The sequence below is a fragment of the Babylonia areolata genome, chromosome 1, assembly GCF_041734735.1.
Source record: "Babylonia areolata isolate BAREFJ2019XMU chromosome 1, ASM4173473v1, whole genome shotgun sequence".
Classification (NCBI taxonomy): Eukaryota; Metazoa; Mollusca; class Gastropoda; order Neogastropoda; family Buccinidae; genus Babylonia; species Babylonia areolata.
The window spans coordinates 7,145,631-7,165,630 of record NC_134876.1 but is presented as its reverse complement, the minus strand read 5'-3'; the positions used below and the strand labels follow the sequence as shown (position 1 = coordinate 7,165,630).

The window sequence follows — 20,000 nt, the reverse complement described above, 5'->3', positions numbered from 1 at the left end:
CGTACACAAGCATCAGGTTCCTCGAGGGCACCCCCCCCCCTCACCCCCCTATTGTGGATTGTTGCCCTATACAAGGATTACCACAGGGTTATTGACAAGACCAGGAATAAAGTCCCACAAGAAATCCCCGCTCTTCCTTTGACGGTTACCTTTTGAAACTTCCTCATGCCAATACAAGAACCTATGGTGAACGTTCTTTATTCTTTGCTGCTCCTCACATCTGGAACAACCTTCCTCATCATATCCGTGCATCTGATTCTATTTCTGCTTTTCGCTCATCACTAAAGACTCATCTTTTTAAAACCTATCTATAAGTACTCAGCTTCCTTTTCTCCAACACCACCCATGTGAGCTCACTTTAGATGTATGTAGAGTGGGAAAGGGAGAGTGTGAGTGGGGTGGGGGGGGGGGGGGGGGGGGGAGAGGGGTTTTTGAGAAGGAGTGGTCATGAATATTTTATGTTACTTGTAATATTTGTTTTCATGTAAAGCGCCCTGAGCTCTTTGTGAGAAAGGGCGTTATATGAATGTACATTATTATTATTAAAGTCGAGTAAGAAGACTGACTTCTTTGCTTTCTTACCTTCACGAAACTTCACATTATGGAACATATTTCACATGCAACGTGACGCGGTTGTGCAGCGGGTGGTGGACCCTCCCCCCCACTCCCCCCCCCCCCCCTAAAAAAACAATCTGTAATTCGTCACATTTATCCAATCCACAGCCTATGATATCGTGGGGTGGGGTGAGGGGTGATGCTTGGAGTCTTTTTTCAGCTCATCTGGAAGGTTCGACTTGTCCAGTATATTAGCTTGTGTCACAAAGGTCGTATTTGTGTCCCGTGCATTGACATAGTGGGTGAGTGGGGTGGAGGGGGTTACCCTGAAGACTGATACTGGACAGTGGAAAAGTTTTAAGTTTCAGCCTTAGTTTGAAGGAGGTGTCAGAGCATGTTGAGTGGTCCATAAACGCTACAGCACATCTGCTGGAAAAAACACAAAGGAGAAGATGCCTGACCGTCACATAAGCCAACGCACAGATCAGGCCTGGAGAGCCTGTCATAGGTTTGTGTAAAACACACATCTGACTCTAGAGTACTTTCCACCGAGACTTATTTCGTTAAATTCAGTTTGTGTGTGGAATGGTGGAGCAAGTGGGGAGGGGAGGGGAAGGGGGAGGGGGAGGGGGAATGCTGGCCTGTGTGTATGGGGAAAGAGGAATATATTTTTTTTCTGTATCAAAAAGTTTAGTCCGTCTGTGGCATGATTGGAGGGTGTGGGTGGGTGAGGGGCGCTAGGGTGTGTGTGTGTGTGTGTGTGTGTGTGTGTGTGTGTGTGTGTGTGTGTGTGTGTGTAGGCGGGGTGCTGTATTGCAACGATGTTTGTCAAGCCTTGAGGACGTATGTGTTAGAATGAATAGCCAGGCATCCAGGCAACCAATCAATAAACCAAGCAAGTATCCGAAGATGAACAGAAAGAAAGAAAGAAGGAAAGAAAGAATTTATGAAGGAGTTACACAAGCGCTTGTTCAATCACCATAACACAGACACACAGACATACATACACACGCGCAGGCACACAAGCGCGCACGCACGGGCGAGCGCTCACACACACACACACACACACACACACACACACACACACACACACACACACACACACACACACACACACACACACACACACACACACACACACATATATATATATATATATATATATATATATCAAATCAGCAGTTTGGACATAATGAAATGTTGGCGTTGCTGCAACGACTCTTGAAATAGGGTCTGTCTGTAAAGTAAAATTTCAGATATAATCAATCAGTTTTTGATCTGAGCTATATTCGTTTCTCTTTTTTTTTCATGGCTAGTCGTGGTGGTTGTATTTTTTCCTCTTTCAAAAGAAATAAAAAGACGTGTGACGCAAACGCACACAAGCACACACACATAAACACATACATACATACATACAAACACACTTACACACACACACACACACACTCTCTCTCTCTCTCTGTCTGTCTCTTTCCCGAAAACTCCAGCAAAATCTAATTTTACATAGAAATATTTATTTATTTGTTAAAAAAACAAAAAACAAAACAAAATAAAACAAAAAACAAAACACGCATTGAAAGCAAAAATTTCAACATCTGTTTTTTTTTCCCATCAGCCTTAAAAAAAAATTCACCCGTGATACAAATCTATAACCTGTTCCAGGTATGGGCGCAAATGATACCATTATCGAGGTAGTTTGGTTTCGCAACTTCGCAGGAGAGCTAGAAGGAGGGGTTTTAACGAACGTTCAGTCATTTAATTTTGTATAAGTGTAAATCAGTGTCACCATATATGTACATACATACATACACACATACATACGTATATATATATATATATATATATATATATATATATATATATATATATATATATGTGTGTGTGTGTGTGTGTGTGTGTGTGTGTGTGTGTGTGTGTACGCGAAAGCGCGCGCGGGTGCGCATTGATGAAATTTCCAACCTTTACTCCATGACAGCTGTATGATGCATAATACACTTCACCGACGTCATATCCAACCTTTACCCTAAGGCTGTTTGCAGGTACTCTGAAGGTCCTGCTGACCAACCTGAGGAAGAGGAACCAGCTGGTTCAGCTGCCTGGGGACCTGGCCGTGGACATACAGTCGGTGAGGGACCTGGCCAAAGTGGTCAGCGACAAGGCTGAGCCGCACGTGGCCATCAACGAACCGGCCTATTTTGACCGTGAGTGTTCATCAGCCCCTGACAGGCGTTTGTGTGGTGTTGTCTTTGTGTGGTCTTGGTGAGTGTTTTATCGGCCCCGACAGGCGTTTGTGTGGTGTTGTCTTTGTGTGGTCTTGGTGAGTGTTTTATCAGCCCCGGTTGGCGATTGTGTGGTGTTGTCTTTGTGTGGTCTTGGTGTTAAACATCCCCGAAAGAATTTTGTTTAGTGTTGTCTTTGTGTGGTCTTAGTGTTTAACAGCCCCGACAGGCGTTTGTGTGGTGTTGTCTTTGTGTGGTCTTGGTGAGTGTTTTATCAGCCCCTGACAGGCGTTTGTGTGGTGTTGTCTTTGTGTGGTCTTGGTGAGTGTTTTATCAGCCCCTGACAGGCGTTTGTTTAGTGTTGTCTTTGTGTGGTCTTGGTGAGTGTTTTATCAGCCCCTGACAGGCGTTTGTGTGGTGTTGTCTTTGTGTGGTCTTGGTGAGTGTTTTATCAGCCCCTGACAGGCGTTTGTTTAGTGTTGTCTTTGTGTGGTCTTGGTGAGTGTTTTATCAGCCCCTGACAGGCGTTTGTGTGGTGTTTGTCTTTGTGTGGTCTTGGTGAGTGTTTTATCAGCCCCTGACAGGCGTTTGTGTGGTGTTTGTCTTTGTGTGGTCTTGGTGAGTGTTTTATCAGCCCGACAGGATTTGTGTGGTGTTGTCTTTGTGTGGTCTTGGTGAGTGTTTTATCAGCCCGACAGGATTTGTTTAGTGTTGTCTTTGTGTGGTCTTAGTGTTAAACATCCCCGACAGGATTTGTGTGGTGTTGTCTTTGTGTGGTCTTGGTGAGTGTTTTATCAGCCCGACAGGATTTGTTTAGTGTTGTCTTTGTGTGGTCTTAGTGTTAAACATCCCCGACAGGCGTTTGTGTGGTGTTGTCTTTGTGTGGTCTTGGTGAGTGTTTTATCAGCCCCTGACAGGCGTTTGTGTGGTGTTGTCTTTGTGTGGTCTTGGTGTTAAACATCCCCGAAAGAAGTTTGTTTAGTGTTTTCTTTGTGTGGTCTTAGTGTTTAACAGCCCCGAAAGAAGTTTATGTGGTGTTGTCTTTGTGTGGTCTTAGTGTTAAACATCCCCGAAAGAATTTGTTTAGTGTTGTCTTTGTGTTAAACATCCCCGAAAGAATTTTGTTTAGTGTTGTCTTTGTGTGGTCTTAGTGTTAAACATCCCCGAAAGAATTTTGTTTAGTGTTGTCTTTGTGTGGTCTTAGTGTTAAACATCCCCGAAAGAAGTTTGTTTAGTGTTGTCTTTGTGTGGTCTTAGTGTTTAACATCCCCGACAGGCGTTTGTGTGGTGCTGTCTTTGTGTGGTCTTAGTGTTTAACAGCCCCGACAGGCGTTTGTGTGGTGCTGTCTTTGTGTGGTCTTGGTGAGAGTTTAACAGCCCCGGTTGGCGATTGTGTGGTGTTGTCTTGGTGTGCCGTCTTGGTCTTCTTCCGGTTCAGTTCAGTTCAATTCAGTTCAGTTACTGAAGTAGGCGTCAGTCACTGCGTTCGAACAAATCCATATACGCTACACCACATCTGCTAATATGCAGATGTCTGACCAGCAGCGTAACCCAACACGCTGAGTCAGGCCCCGAGGAGGAAAGAAAAAAAAAGATAAGTTTTCAAATTACTGAATAGATAAATGGATAAAGTAAAAAATAATAAATAATAATAAAAAGATGGATAAATAGATACATGAGTAAAACTAAAACTGAAACAGAATATAAAAAGTAATCAAATAAAGAAATGAAAATGATTTGACACCTCCTCGAAACTGAAACTGACAGGCAAACATGATATAACACACACGTCAAGTATGTTTACAATGGGAAAATAAAACCGGAAGAGAGCTTGCCTCAAAACACACACTAAATACAAACGCACGCACACACACGCACACACACAATCACGCGCGCACGCACACACACACACACACACACACACACACACACAAACGCACACACATGGACAGAGCAGTTACACTGCGTTGAGTTTCGATCAGGAGATTTCAGCAGTCTGTCTGAACATACAAAGTGCACGCGACATGTAAGTAAACGTGATCTATCTTTCTTTCTAATCACAACAGCTTCTGTAATATTTGTAATACAGGAAATATGATCAAATCCAATCCAGTCCAATCCAATCCAATCAAAAAAACTTTATTAATCCACATGGAAATTAAGTTGTGCAATCACAGGCTCGTTGTAAACACCAGCATAAAATTACCATGCACAACATAAAAAGAGATTAAAACTAGTCAAATAAGAATTCCCGATAGCTGACGATAGACTACCCTCCCCCCCCCCGCACCCCCCGCCACACACACACATACTCATGTTAAAACAATAGGGTACTGTACAAAAGTATTTAAAAATGAAAATATCCAACAAATAAAAGGTATATATTACTAAAATGTCATACGCGCGCACACACACACACACACACACACACACACACACACACACACGCGCACATACGTTAAGGCCATAAGGTATTGTACAGCAATACATTTATAAAAACACGCAGGGAATAAATCGTATATATAATTAAGTAAAATGCACACACACACACACACTCTCTCTCTCTCACACACACATACACATGGATGTAGGCACGTATGCATGCACATACCATATGACCCACAGAACGTATTTTGGAGTTGTGGCCTAGTGGTAAAGCGTGCGCCCAGGAAGCGAGAGAATCCGAGGGTGCTGGATCGAATCCCGCACTCGTCAGTATGTGTTCTCCCCCTCCTCTTGAGTGGTGGTCTGGACACTAGTTCTTCGGATGAGACGATAAACCAAGTGTGCAGCAAGCACTCAGCACACGTAAAAGAACACACGGCAAAAGAAAAGGATTGTCTTTGGCAAAATTATGCAGAAAATTTTACTTTGATAACAAAACAAATACGCTTGCAGGGAGGAAGAAGAATAAAAAGGTGGCGCTGCACGCCGGCGACGCTTTCTCCCCGGGGAGAGCATCCAGAATGTGTTTTTACAATAAGTTAATACAATACAATACAATACAATACAATAAACATCTGTGGTATGTTGGCTCGCAGTAGCCCGAACCGTGAGAGGTTTCTGACGTATTGTATTGTGTAACTCTTTTTTGTCACAATAGTTTTCTCTGAATGAAATTCGGACTGCTCTCCCCATGGAGAGCGCGTCGCTAAACTGAGAGCGCCATCCATTTTATTGTATTTTTTCCTGCCTGCAGTTTTTTTTTTTTTAATGTTTTGCTATCGAAGCGGATTTTTCTACAGAATTTTGCCAGGGACAACCCTTTTGTTGCAGTGGGTTGTTCTACGTGCGCTGCGCTAAGTGCATGCTGCACACGGGACCTCCCTCGGTTTATCGTCTCAACCGAATGACAGCGTCCAGACCACCACTCAAGGTCTAGTGGTCTATACTGGCGACTCTGCCTGGATTCGAACCAGTGCGCTCAGATTCTCTCGTTTCAGAGGCGGACGCATCACATCAAGGCCGTCACTCGGTTACTGGTGACTTTGTTCTCAGCTTCCTCAAAGTGTCGGTACGTTATCTATCACTCCAGTTTTTGATGAGCTCAAAGACAATCTCAGTCCTAGAGATGATAGATTAACAATAACTCCTTTGGGATGTGGTGATGCATCATTTAAAAGTTTTTTTTTTTTTTTTTTTTTTTTTTTTTTTTTTAGCAAGGCAGGAGACAATGAATCAAAACTAAAAGCGATGCTATACATTAGGCGCGCGCGCGCGCGCGCGCACACACACACACACACACACACACACACACACACACACACACACACACACACACACACACTGACTGACTGACTGAAACCATTTATTGTCAGATTAACTGTTTGTTGTACTGACACTTTCGCAACCATTTGAATAAAATATTAACTGAGCAACACAAGGAAATTCTGATTTGAGGGAAGGTATGATTTAAAAAGAACATATTTAACAAATCAATTTACCAAATTTCATTAATATCATTATCTCCAAAAAATATTCTAACGCACACACATACTCACATACGTGTCTTCCCCACCCTCTCCCTACATACATCCATGCATGCACACACACACACACACACACACACACACACACACACACACACACACACACACACACACACACACACACACACACACACACACACACAGTGATGGAGTGATGGCCTAGAGGTAACGCGTCCGCCTAGGAAGCGAGAGAATCTGAGCGCGCTGGTTCGAATCACGGCTCAGCCGCCGATATTTTCTCCCCCTCCACTAGACCTGGAGTGGTGGTCTGGACGCTAGTCATTCGGATGAGACGATAAACCGAGGTCCCGTGTGCCGCATGCACTTAGCGCACGTAAAAGAACCCACGGCAACAAAAGTGTTGTTCCTGGCAAAATTATGAAGAAAAATCCACTGCGATAGGAAAAACAAATAAAACTGCATGCAGGAAAAAATACAAAAAAATGGGTGGCGCTGTAGTGTAGCGACGCGCTCTCCCCGGGGAGAGCAGCCCGAATTTCACACAGAGAAATCTGTTGTGATAAAAAGAAATACAAATACAAATACACATACACACACACACACACACACACACACACACACACACACACAGGGTGGGGGTGGGGGAAGGGAAGAGACAGAGGTGAGTGCACTGACAGAGACAGAGAGGCAGAAGGAGGAGAGGGAAAATGCTTCAATCTGCGCTGCTCGCACTCCCTTCCCTTCACAGTCCAGGGAATCCCCAGAACAGCCAGGCCCAAAGTATGCCAGGCATCATGCCTCAAGTGTCATGACGCTTCACACACCCTCCTCCTACACCCACCCAGCACCATGAGAAATGTGTCTGCTTTTTACCCTGACTCCACTCCACTTGTACTTGTCTCAACAAGTTGACCCTCTGCTTTTACAGAAAACTTGAGGAGGTTTTTTTTTTTTTGCTGACTGCCGACTTGTGTTCAGTGGCCTTTGAGATGGATCTCTCTGTACCTTGGAGGTGAAGTTTCCCCCCCAAATTCCCCTCTAAAGAGAAATCTGTCCGTCTGCCCTCAATACTCTCTCTCTCTCTCTGTCTATCTCTCCCTTTCTCTGTCTCTCTCTCCCTCTCTGTCTCTCTCCCTCCCTCTCCCTCTCTGTATTTCTCTCCCTCTGTCTCTCTCTCTCCCCTCCCTCCCTCTCTCCCTCCCTCTCTCTCCCTCTCTTTCTCTGTCTGTCTCTTTCTCCCTCTCTCCCCCCCCTCTCTCTCTCCCTCTCTCCCCCTCTCTCTGCCTCTCTCTCTCCCTCTCTCCCCCTCTCTCTCTCCCTCCCTCTCTTTCTCTTCCTCTGTCTGTCTCTCTCCCTCTCTCCCCTCTCTCTTTCCCTCTCTCACTCCCTCTCTCCCTTTCTCCGCTCTTCTCCTTCTCTTCCCCCCTCTATCTTTGCAAGAGGAGGAACTTCATCTACAAAAACAACAACTGGATAGGCTTATCTCTGTGGTAAACAACATCGTCGATGGACATCTATTATCACCATTGCCTCATGATGGCATTATGCCTGCAGACCAAAAATAGTACTGAACGAATAGTCTCCCTTAGGAACCCAAGGCAACAAAAGTTGAACAAAGTTGAAAAACTGGACTCCTTGTAAAACTAATTAGACCGTTACTCTTATTTCAAAAAGTTGAGACTCAAATCTTTCTTTTTTTTCTGTAACAAAGTTTTCTTTTGCATCAGAAAGAAAAAACCCAAAAAAACTCGAGTATTTCCTAGACAATGGCGGTTATGTATGAGCGGACAGCTATATGTACCTTTCTCTTTCCTTGCGTGTGGATCATCACTGCGGTTTCGTGGCATTTATGCATTGGTCAGACATCTGCTTTGTTCTTTTTGCGCAGATGTGGTTTAGCGTATATGGATCAGTCCGCACGCTTTGACACCTCCTTGAAACGGAATGCAAACTCTGGTCTATATGTGGGTGCAGCTGACACGGCGGAATAAGGGAGAAGCTTGTGGCAAGGTCTTTTTTTTTGTTGTTGTTGAAAGAGAGTACGTGTGCTGGAATCTGTCGAGGTGTCTTTTGTGATAGATGAGCAGGAGCGATGTGTAATGAATGACCCCCAACTGCAGATAGTGATCGATGATGTAAGGAAAAGGGGGAGGTACAGACGTTGCAGGGTAGATATAAAAATGGAGATATATAAGGAGGAGGAGGAGGCAGAGGAGAAGAAGGAAGACGTAGAGAAGGAAGAGGAGGAGGAGGAGGAGAGGAAGAAGAAGAAGGAGGAGGAGGAGGAGGAAGAAGAAGAAGGAGGAGAAGGAGGAGGAGGAGGAAGAAGAAGAAGGAGGAGGAGGAGGAGAGGAGGAAGAAGAAGGAGAAGAAGAAGAAGAAGAAGAAGAAGGAGGAGAAGGAGGAGGAGGAAGACGAAGAAGAAGAAGAAGGCGGAGGAGGAAGAAGTAGAAGAAGAAGGAGAAGGAGAAGAAGGAGGAGGAGTAGGAGGATGAAAACGAAGAAGAAGAAGAAGAAGAAGAAGAAGAAGAGGAACCCGCTCGTAAAAACGTGTGAACAGTGAAGTTGCAGCCCTAAAAAAACACACACAAGAAAACGAAGACGATGACGACGACAACGAAGAAGAAGAAGAAAAAGAATAAATATCTATAACAGCATGGAAGCTATAGAGTCACCAAACATGAAAAACAAGTAAACCTTTTCTTCGAGAGAGAGAGAGATTGAGCAGCAGTTTCTCCTTTTCTTTGTCGAACGCTCCGCAGAGTGTGCAGCAAGATTCGGTACGTTCACTTCTTTCTTGATGCCAGTAGCAATATTAATTTGAAGCCACGGGGGTTGTAGAGAGAGACAGAGATAAAGAGAGTAAGTGAATGAGTGAGTGAGTGAGTGAGTGAGTGACACACACACACATATATACAGAGAGAGAGAGAGAGAGAGAGAGAGAGAGAGAGAGAGAGAGAATATGACTGTATATGTGACAGAGACATAGACATGTTTGGCGTCAGAAAAATCAATCCGAGATCGTCATGAAAATATCGTGGTTACGTGCAAGAACAAGCACAGTGATTTCGTTTCCCTTGCAATCTTGGTCATCATTACGGCATCATGTCAGTTGTTCCTGTGTTGTGCAACTGTTAATTATTGGGGAGATGAGAGTAACGCCGAGTACCGTTTTTGTTCAGAGAGAGAGAGAGAGAGAGAGAGAGAGAGAGAGAGAGAGAGAGAGAGAGAGAGAGAGAATGAATGAATGAATGGATGGTTTATTCATATAGACCATTGCCCCTCATGAAAGGGTAAGAGAGAGAGAGAGAGAGAGAGAGAGAGAGAGAGAGAGAGAGAGAATGAATGAATGAATGAATGAATGGATGGTTTATTCATATATACCATTGCCCCTCATGAAAGGGTAAGAGAGAGAGAGAGAGAGAGAGAGAGAGAGAGAGAGAGAGAGAATGAATGAATGAATGAATGAATGGATGGTTTATTCATATAGACCATTGCCCCTCATGAAAGGGTAAGAGAGAGAGAGAGAGAGAGAGAGAGAGAGAGAGAGAGAGAATGAATGAATGAATGAATGAATGGATGGATGGTTTATTCATATAGACCATTGCCCCTCATGAAAGGGTACCAGGAAAAAAAAATTGATAAGAAAAAAATAGCATAAAATAAACAAGACAAATATCATACTTTGTCATGCAGTATACACTTAGCTAAGTAGTACACAGCAGATAAATAACACACGCCTATTTTGCTAAACTCAGTAAAGTAATCGTGTCATCAGAAGTGGCGCAAGCTTAATAAATTAATTTTACGACGTAAGAGTGGATCGAAGCTTAAACGCTTTGTAGAGATAAATTGAGAAATTTCTGATAGTTTCTTCGTGTGTAGATGCCACAAGTAGCGATAATCTAAACTGACTAGGGAACTTAAAAAAATTAATTTCAATGGTATGTATTGTATTCTTAAGTCATACATAACAGGACAGGATAGAACAAAGTGCACTTCATTTTACTTGCCCTTCTTACAAAGTGGACATAATCATGTACTTTATAACGGTGACTATGTTCTGCAATTTCTCGAAATACCAAGTCTAAATCTAGTCATTGTATACTTTAAATGTTTATCTATATTCATCAATAAATAGGTTTTGACATCGGGTATAGTACAAGAGAGAGTGAGTGAGTGAGAGAGAGAGATAGAGCGGAGTTTGTGATCATGAGTTCACAAATCTGAACGTGAACGATCATGAACGACAAAGTAGAAGGAAGGAACAGAAAGAGATGGTTGCAAAAGATCCACATGGATGAGGAGAGAATAAGAAAACCAAACAAAAACGATAAGGAGTACAAGGAGAAACCAAAACCAAAACGATAAGTAGTAGAAGGAGAAAACAAAACAAAAACGATAAGGAGTAGAAGGAGAAAACAAAACAAAAACGATAAGGAGTACAAGGAGAAAACCAAACAAAAACGATAAGGAGTACAAGGAGAAAACAAAACAAAAAGGATAAGGAGTACAAGGAGAAAACCAAACAAAAACGATAAGGAGTACAAGGAGAAAACAAAACATAAACGATAAGGAGTACAAGGAGAAAACAAAACAAAAACAATAAGGAGTACAAGGAGAAAACAAAACATAAACGATAAGGAGTACAAGGAGAAAACCAAACAAAAACGATAAGGAGTACAAGGAGAAAACCAAACAAAAACGATAAGGAGTACAAGGAGAAAACAAAACAAAAACAATAAGGAGTACAAGGAGAAAACAAAACAAAAAGGATAAGGAGTAGAAGGAGAAAACAAAACATAAACGATAAGGAGTACAAGGAGAAAACCAAACAAAAACGATAAGGAGTACAAGGAGAAAACCAAACAAAAAGGATAAAACAAAAACGATAAGGAGTACAAGGAGAAACCAAAACCAAAACGATAAGTAGTAGAAGGAGAAGCAGGAGGAGCTCGAGGAAGAGAAGGCGAAGAAGAAGAAGAAGAAGAAGAAGAAGAAGAAGAAGAAATCAAATCAAATCAAATCAAATCAGTAATGTTGCTTATAGAAGAAGAAGAAGATGTAGTTTGAAAGTTTTGAAATTAACAGGAATTTATCACATGAAAGAAAATCATCATCTAGAGGTGTGTAATAGATACGAGAGAGTGAGAGAGAGAGTGAGAGAGAGAGAGTGAGAGAGAGAGTGAGAGAGAGAGAGAGAGAGAGAGAGAGAGAGAGAGAGAGAGAGAGAGATGAATGAAGGCAAACAGACAGAGGGATCAAGACAGAATCCAGATTGTGTATACTTAAAGTCTTTTTTTCTTCTTCTTCTTCTCTTTCGTCGTCGTCGTCGTCGTCGTCATCGTCATCTTCGTCTTTTATGTTTGTGAGGTTTGCAGCTTCACCGTTCGCACGTTTGCACGAGTGGGTTTTTACATGCATCACCATTTTTTTCCCTTCGTCTCCTTCGTCTTGTTGTTGTTGTTGGTGTTGGTGTTGGTGTTCTTCTTCTTCCTGTTCTTCTTGTTCGGTTTGAGCGTGTCTGCCACTTAAGAGTGACATTTAGATGAAACAGGATGCAGGGCTGTTATTCACACTGTCTGCAAACATTGGAGCGTTGATCTTTCATCTGCTATATGTCAAAAGCTAATCCTCCCAGCCCCCACCCCTTATACACTGTCTGAAGCAATTTGTGAAGAAAAAAAAAAGTTCTCTTCCTCACCAACCGAGCTCCTGTATCTTTACTTTTGGGTTGGCTGTTTTATTTTTATTTTATTCTGTTTTATCTTATTTTGTTTTATTCTATTTTGGCAAAAAAAGAAAAGAAAAAAAAGATTTCAAGTAAGTATGTACGTAGCAGTATGTCGTATTCATGTGTGAGAAAACTTCCTGCACTTCTTTTCTCATGACATTTTGGGTAATGGCTGGTTACATTTTGTCAGGTATTTCTGGGTTTAGTTGATAACAGTAGACAAAAATAGATAGAACCATAGCATATTTTTTTTTGTAAGGAGGTACCAACATTTTTAACCCAGTTGTGTGTAAATCTGTGTAAGCGTCCTTTTTTTTTTATGAAGACAGAAGAAGAATTATTGGGAAGGAATGACCCATGACAGCCAATGACGATGGAAAAAGAAGAAGAACACAAAATAAATTTTGTATTTTGTATTTTGTTTTTCTTTTTATCACAACAGATTTCTCTGTGTGAAATTCGGGCTGCTCTCCCCAGGGAGAGCGCGTCGCTATACTACAGCGCCACCCATTTTTTTTTTTTGGTATTTTTCCTGCGTGCAGTTTTATTTGTTTTTCCTATTGACGTGGATTTTTCTACAGAATTTTGCCAGGAACAACCCTTTTGTTGCCGTGGGTTCTTTTACGTGCGCTAAGTGCGTGCTGCACACGGGACCTCGGTTTATCGTCTCATCCGAATGACTAGGGCGCAAAACTATGAAGAAAAGAATGGCTTGAAAGGAAGAGAAGAAGAAGAAGAAGAAGAAGAAGAAGAAGAAGAAGAAGAGGTCTGATGTGGGGTTAAATGGAGAAGAAGATGTGTGCACTAGATGGAAAAATACACACAAAACAACGATATTCATGCAATCAAGTAAAACTGCTTTGGCAAGCAAGATGAAGTGTGACGGAAGAAGAAGAAGAAAAGAAGAAGAAGAAGAAGAAGAAGAAGAAGAAGAAGAAGAAGAAGAAGAAGATTGATTGATTGATTGAATCTTTAATGGGTAAAGAATTAGGCACAGTAAAGGCCTTTTTACAATTCTGCCCATTTAACGACATAAAAAATAAAGAACGAACGACACAAAACATAAAAATAAAGAAAAAAACTGAAATAAAATAAAATAATAAGAACGAGGAATAAGAATAGGAACTTGAATGGTCTATTAAAGGTAACAAAGCGATGAAAAACTGGAACAATTGGTACATTACATGTACATAGGTACTTACACACACACACACACACACACACACACACACACACACACACACACACACACACACACACACACACAAAATTATAAAACAAGCAACAAAGACATACGTACACATTCACGCCCACACACTCAAACACACACAAACACACACACGCACTTACTGTTCACACATACACATACATTCAAGAAGAAGAAGAAGAAGAAGAAGAAGAAGAAGAAGAAGAAAAGGTCTGAAGTGGGGTTAAATGGAGAAGAAGATGTGTGCACTAGATGGAAAAATACACACAAAATAACGATATTCATGCAATCAAGTAAAACTGCTTTGGCAAGCAAGATGAAGTGTGACGGAAGAAGAAGAAGAAAAGAAGAAGAAGAAGAAGAAGAAGAAGAAGAAGAAGAAGAAGAAGAAAAATGGTGAAGGGTGGTTAAAGCAGAGTAGAAGATGAGTGAAGAAAAGAGCAAAATGATGACTGCACAATGCAACAGCAGATATGAATGATGATCGTGCGAAAAAAGGAAATAAAAAAGAAGAAGAAGAAGAGGAGGAGAAGGAGGAGGAGAAGGAGGAGGAGGAGAAGGAGGAGGAGGAGGAGGAGGAGGAGGAGGAGAGAGAGAGAGAGAGAGAGAGAGAGAGAGAGAGAGAGAGAGAGAGAGAGAGATCCCGAGTTTTTCCATCCCTTGAAGTGGCTATTCACGAACACGGACACAACACACACACACACACACACACACACACACACACACACACAAACACACATACACACGCACACGCTTCCCTCACCCCTCCACAAACCCCTGCACACCCATCCCCCTCCCTTCCACTCGCCCCTCACCCCCCACATTCACGTGGCGATGTTCTCCTGTGAAGCAGCTGAGGTGTCCTTCAAAGCTGCGGCAAAGAGCGAGTGGCTGTTGCCCCACTCGCCAGAAGGCAAATGGTCACACACCCCTTCAGACACTTGAAAAACATTAGCCCTGCTCATGTTACACCAAGTTTTACTCTCTTTCTCTGTGTGTGTGTGTGTGTGTTTGTTGTCTGTCTCTGTGTCTCTGTCTTTGGCGCAACCTCTCTTGTCTCTGTCTCTGTCTCTGCCCCCGTGGTTCATTCTCTGTCTCTGTCTGTCCGTCTGTCTCGTTTTTTTCTCTCTCCCCCCCTCCCCCCTTGCCTCACTCACCGTCTGTGTACTCCTGTCTTTGTATCTTTTGGACGCGTTTTTTGCTGCGGTCCTCTTCTTCTTCTCCTCCTTCTCCTCCTTCTTCTTCTCCTCCTTCTCCTCCCCTTCTCCTTCTCCTTCTTCTCCTCCTTCTCCTCCCCTTCTCCTTCTTCTCCTCCTTCTTCTGCTCCTTCTCCTTCTCCTTCCCTTCTTCTACTCCTCCTCCTTCTTCGTCTTCGTCTCCTCCTCCTCCTTCTTCGTCTTCGTCTTCTCCTCCTCCTTCTCCTTCCCTTCTTCTCCTCCTCCTCCTTCTCCTTCTTCGTCTTTTCCTCCTTCTCCTCCCCTTCTCCTTCTTCTCCTCCTTCTTCTGCTCCTTCTCCTCCTCCTTCTCCTTCCCTTCGTCTCCTCCTCCTCCTTCTTCTCCTCCTCCTCCTTCTTCTCCTCCTTCTTCTTTTTTCTGTCTCTCTGACTATCGCTCTAAAGAACAACGATAGACCTTTATAAAATCATTTCGCTCCCCACCTATATGCATGCACCTTGTGTTGCACTGAACGTTACTGTTGATCAGTGGAGAAAGGTAAAGTGTGGTGTACGTATGAGCAGTTAGTACTGTTTCATTAGAACTGCGTGCTATAATCACTGTTCATTATCAAAGGATAATGACAACCTGGCAACAAAAAACAGCAGCAGCAACAACAATAACAAAAACAACAATAATAGTAATAATAATAACATGCCTAATCATCATTATCATCATCGTCGTAGTCGTCGTCATTATTATCATTAGTAGAAGTATTTGTACTAGTACTAGTAATAATATCATCATAATCATCATCATCATCATCATCATCACTTGTGACAGGATTTCGGGGTTGTGTCATCAAATGCTAGAACATCATAGTATCGCTGTGATCCTTTAGGTGTCGAGTATATTATTTTTAACTCACTCAGTACGGCCAGTCCTCTCTTCTCCTCTACACAGATCCCTCGGATGTCCAGTGGGTGTCTCAATGACCCAACATTTAGTTTCCGTCGTCAGAATTGTTGTATTCTTTGTCAACATTCACCTCTTCAGTATAAGAGCCTTCCGCTTGCAATATTTTGATGATAGTAACTGGGGTGAAACGCTGTTAACGTCGTCTCTTTCGCCGTTCGTATGGAGAGAGTTAATGCCCCTGGTGTATCAGGAAAACTGTGGGTTGCTGGAACATTAAGACCTACCTGTTCCACGTATTTTTTGATTGCTCTTAAGCACTGTACCACTGTACGCTAGAAAATGTACATTCAGTTCATATTTTCCACAAAATTCGTTTTGTGTAAGAAAGTGTCCATTGTCATTCAGGAAATGCGAAACACAGTATACACCTTTATCAACCCAGTCTCTATGATTTATAGTACTATTTCCAATCTTGAATTTTTCGTTATAGAAGACTGGTTCTGACAGAAGGTCAATATCTGATTTAGGTGTAACCTGACAACAAAATTCTCTGTAAGCCATTATTATTATTATTATTATTATTACTACTACTAGCAGTAGTGATAGTAGTAGTGGTAAGGCCCAACACTCGGCTTATATCACAGATTGACATAAGTTCACAACTGGGCCAACAGCAAAGTGAGACCTGTACTATCAATGGTTTCTCCAGTCAATGGGAAATCATTTACAGCTTAGTCTTCTGTGAAGGACTATGGCTGCCAAACTAGGAGGCAAAATTACACTGGCTCTTAGTTCTACGGCCTTGGGGGCAAGTTGGCCTTTGGGAACCATCCCAACGCCACGCCGACTGTCCTAATACCCTCTTGGCCGAGAGAGTGGAGCAAAGGCACTCTCCAGTATAATCAAATTCTAACCCAGTGTGTGTGTGTGTGTGTGTGTGTGTTGGAGCTCATGTACGTTTATATGTAGTTGACTGTGCTTTCATATCTGTGAAACTGCATGTTTGGTGCATATCTGTTATGCATTTGTGAGTGTATGTGTGAATGTGCGTCTTCATGTTTTACATTTATTTGCTTATTTATCATCATTGTTGTCTTATTTTTTTATATATTTTTTATATTTAAATTTTTTTATTTTATTATTATTATTACTACTACCTTTTTCTATATTATAATTATTATTCATTTATTTATTTATTTATGTAAGCTTATCTATTATTTATTCCCCCCCCCCTCTTTTTTTCTCAAGGCCTGACTAAGCGCGTTGGGTTACGCTGCTGGTCAGGCATCTGCTTGGCAGATGCTAACCCAGATAGTCGGAACAGACGTTGCATCCTCTGCTGTTCTGATGGTCATAGTCGGACGCGACTGACTATTATAAGTAGTAGTAGTAGTAGTAGTGTACCACGTTAAAAAACAACAACAACGTTAGCTCACATTCAAATTGTCCACCTGGACAAAGGTCTTTTTTCTTCTTCTTCTTCTTCTGGACAAAGGTCTGGCGAAGAGCGAAAGAGGCATCACCCCCCCCCCCCCCAACCAGACCCCCCGAGACAAAGATAATAAAGGAAAGGAAAGGAGAGCGAATGGTTCTGTGAAATGGGAGGGGGGGGGGGAGGGGGGAGGAAAAAACCAGCGAGAGAGACACCAGAGCACCAGAGACAAAGTTCCAGCCTCAGAGGAATGCATGAATGCATTAGCACGAGACGCAAGAGGACAAACAAAAGGAAACACAAGCCCAGCAGCGTTCACAGACAGCAGCAATAGTAAATTAAAAAAAAAAAAAAGAAAAAAAGAAAAAGAAGAAAAACAGCAGCAGTCGCAACAACGACATTCATGGATGCAACAGCATTATCAGTATCAGTATCAGTGGCTCAAGGAGGCGTCACTGCGTTCGGATAAATCCATGTACGCTACACCACATCTGCCCAGCAGATGCCTGACCAGCACCGTAACTCAACGCGCTCAGAACGCAACAGCAACAACAGAAAGAGCAGCAGAAGAAAAAAAAAGATGAAAGCTGTGGACGGGGAGAGAAAGAATCAGAAGTGACTGCATTACCAAGAACAACAAGAGAGGCAAGGCCTTCAAGACTCACTTGTGATAAATTAAGTCCCCTAGCATTAATTACAGAGTAATTTCCCTTCTTTACTATCTGCACCAAAACGCTTGCAAAATAAATAAAAATTCCATGCTTAGCAAAAGAAGTTCCTGTTTGAACAAAAAATGATAATAATGACTCCTCTTGTTGTTGGGTCAGAATATCAGATCAAAGTGCCAAGTTTAGAGAATACATGAAATATAAATATAACAGTAAATGCATTTTGCATATAATTAGGCTTCTTTTTTATTTTTTTGTGCCCATCCCAGAGGTGCAATATTGTTTTAAACAAGATGATTGGAAAGAACTGAATTTTTCCTATTTTTATGCCAAATTTGGTGTCAACTGACAAAGTATTTGCAGAGAAAATGTCAATGTTAAAGTTTACCACGGACACACAGACACACAGACACACGGACACACACACACACACACACACACACAGACAACTGAACACCGGGTTAAAACATAGACTCACTTTGTTTACACAAGTGAGTCAAAAACGAAAGGAACGTTCGAAGAGAGAGAGAAAGAGAAAGAGGGAGACAGAAAGAGAGACAGACAGACAGAGACAGAGACAGAGAGACAGAGAAAGACAGAGGGAAGGAAGATAGACAGACACACAGACACAGACACAGACACAAGAGAGACAGGGAAGCATGGAGAAACAGACACACAGAGAGACAAACAGAGACAGAGAGACAGACATTCAAACAGACAAACACAAAGAGAAACAGAGACAGACCCGAGACAGAAAACAGCACACTTCAACACTTCTCCACTCACCCTGTGTGAATCAAGTTCCCTTTTAACAACCCCAGTCTCCCCCTTTCTGTTTCCCTCCACCCCCCCCCCACCTCCACACCAACACACCACTTGACTCCAGTGGACAGAGACGTTGACAGGCGACAGGAGAAACCTGACCCCTCTCCTCTGCCCTGCCCCCCCCCACCCCCCCCCCCCCCCCGGCTGGTTCAGTCAGTTCTTTGTCTGGCGTCTCTCTCTCTCTCTCTCTCAAATTTCAATCACAGACATAATGTATCAAGATATATTTTCCATGCTATCAATACAAGGAAAAAGTTAATCTGCAGTCAGTGATCAAGCATGATGAAATACTATATAAAAACAAATGTCTATATGATGGGCACATTGTTTAAGTATATATTCATTCAGTTTGTACTTGTTTTTGTTGTTGTTGTTGCTATGGATAACACAATGTTATATACAACCTCACCGATCCACCCTTCCCCATTGTATTGTGGCCCAAGGCCGATGTACATTACACTTTCTGAGTTCTGAGTTCTCTCTCTCTCTCTCTTTTCAAATATGCTGGCATGAAGTCCGAGGCATTTCTAAATATTTCTATGAAGGCGATTATTTTAATTTTCGCAGCAGTTCTTGTTTGATGACTGTGCCATGATGTCACGAATATTTCTCTTCTTCTTCTTCTTCTTCATTTCTGTAGTGTGAGGCGGTCTCTCAAGCCCTGAAATCTGCCTCCCCCTTCCGTCATCTAATTTCCCCCCAGCGGATGTGATGTAATGTGTATGGTACAATCGATACAGTTTGACACATCCTTCAAACCGACGCGGTATGTAAATTGTGGCAGTCGGCAGCTGAAGATGGACTGCACATTTCCATTGTCCGCTAGATCCAAATGTTCAGGAGCAATGTTCTCAACATACTTTTGTACAGATTAGAGTTATGAAAAGTCACCAAGAACATCAGCAATAAACTCGAAACATGCCAGAACAGTTTGGAGATGAGGTCTTTCAGTTTGATTGTACAATGGCGGAGATGGGTGGGGGTGAGACGGCGGTAGCATGGAAGGGTGTGTGTGTGTGTGTGGAGGGGGGGGACGGGGGTGGAGACGGTGGCAGCAACAAAAGTTTGAGGCTTCCAGTTCGGTGTCCAGTGTCCGCGTTAACTCTCTCCAACTCTCTCCATACGAGCGGCGAAAGAGACGACGTTAACAGCGTTTCACCCCAATTACCACCATCAAAATACTGCAAGCGGAAGGCTCTTATACTGAAGAGGTGAATGTTGACAAAGAATACCACAATTCTGACGACGGAAGCTAAAGGTTGGGTCATTCAGACACCCACTGGACATCCGAGGGGTCTGTGTAGAGGAGAAGAGAGGACTGGCCGTACTGAGTGAGT

At 42.6% G+C, this 20,000-nt stretch overlaps 1 protein-coding gene across 1 annotated transcript in view; it reads left to right on the top strand.

The window, feature by feature from the left end:
- LOC143291036 (UPF0764 protein C16orf89 homolog) overlaps positions 1–20,000 on the top strand; it is a 100,462-nt gene that overhangs the window by 42,927 nt on the left and 37,535 nt on the right. Inside the window, exon 3 of the mRNA XM_076600624.1 lies at positions 2,595–2,756. Coding sequence (XP_076456739.1) covers positions 2,595–2,756 — 162 coding nt within the window. The remainder of the gene's footprint in view (positions 1–2,594; positions 2,757–20,000) is intronic.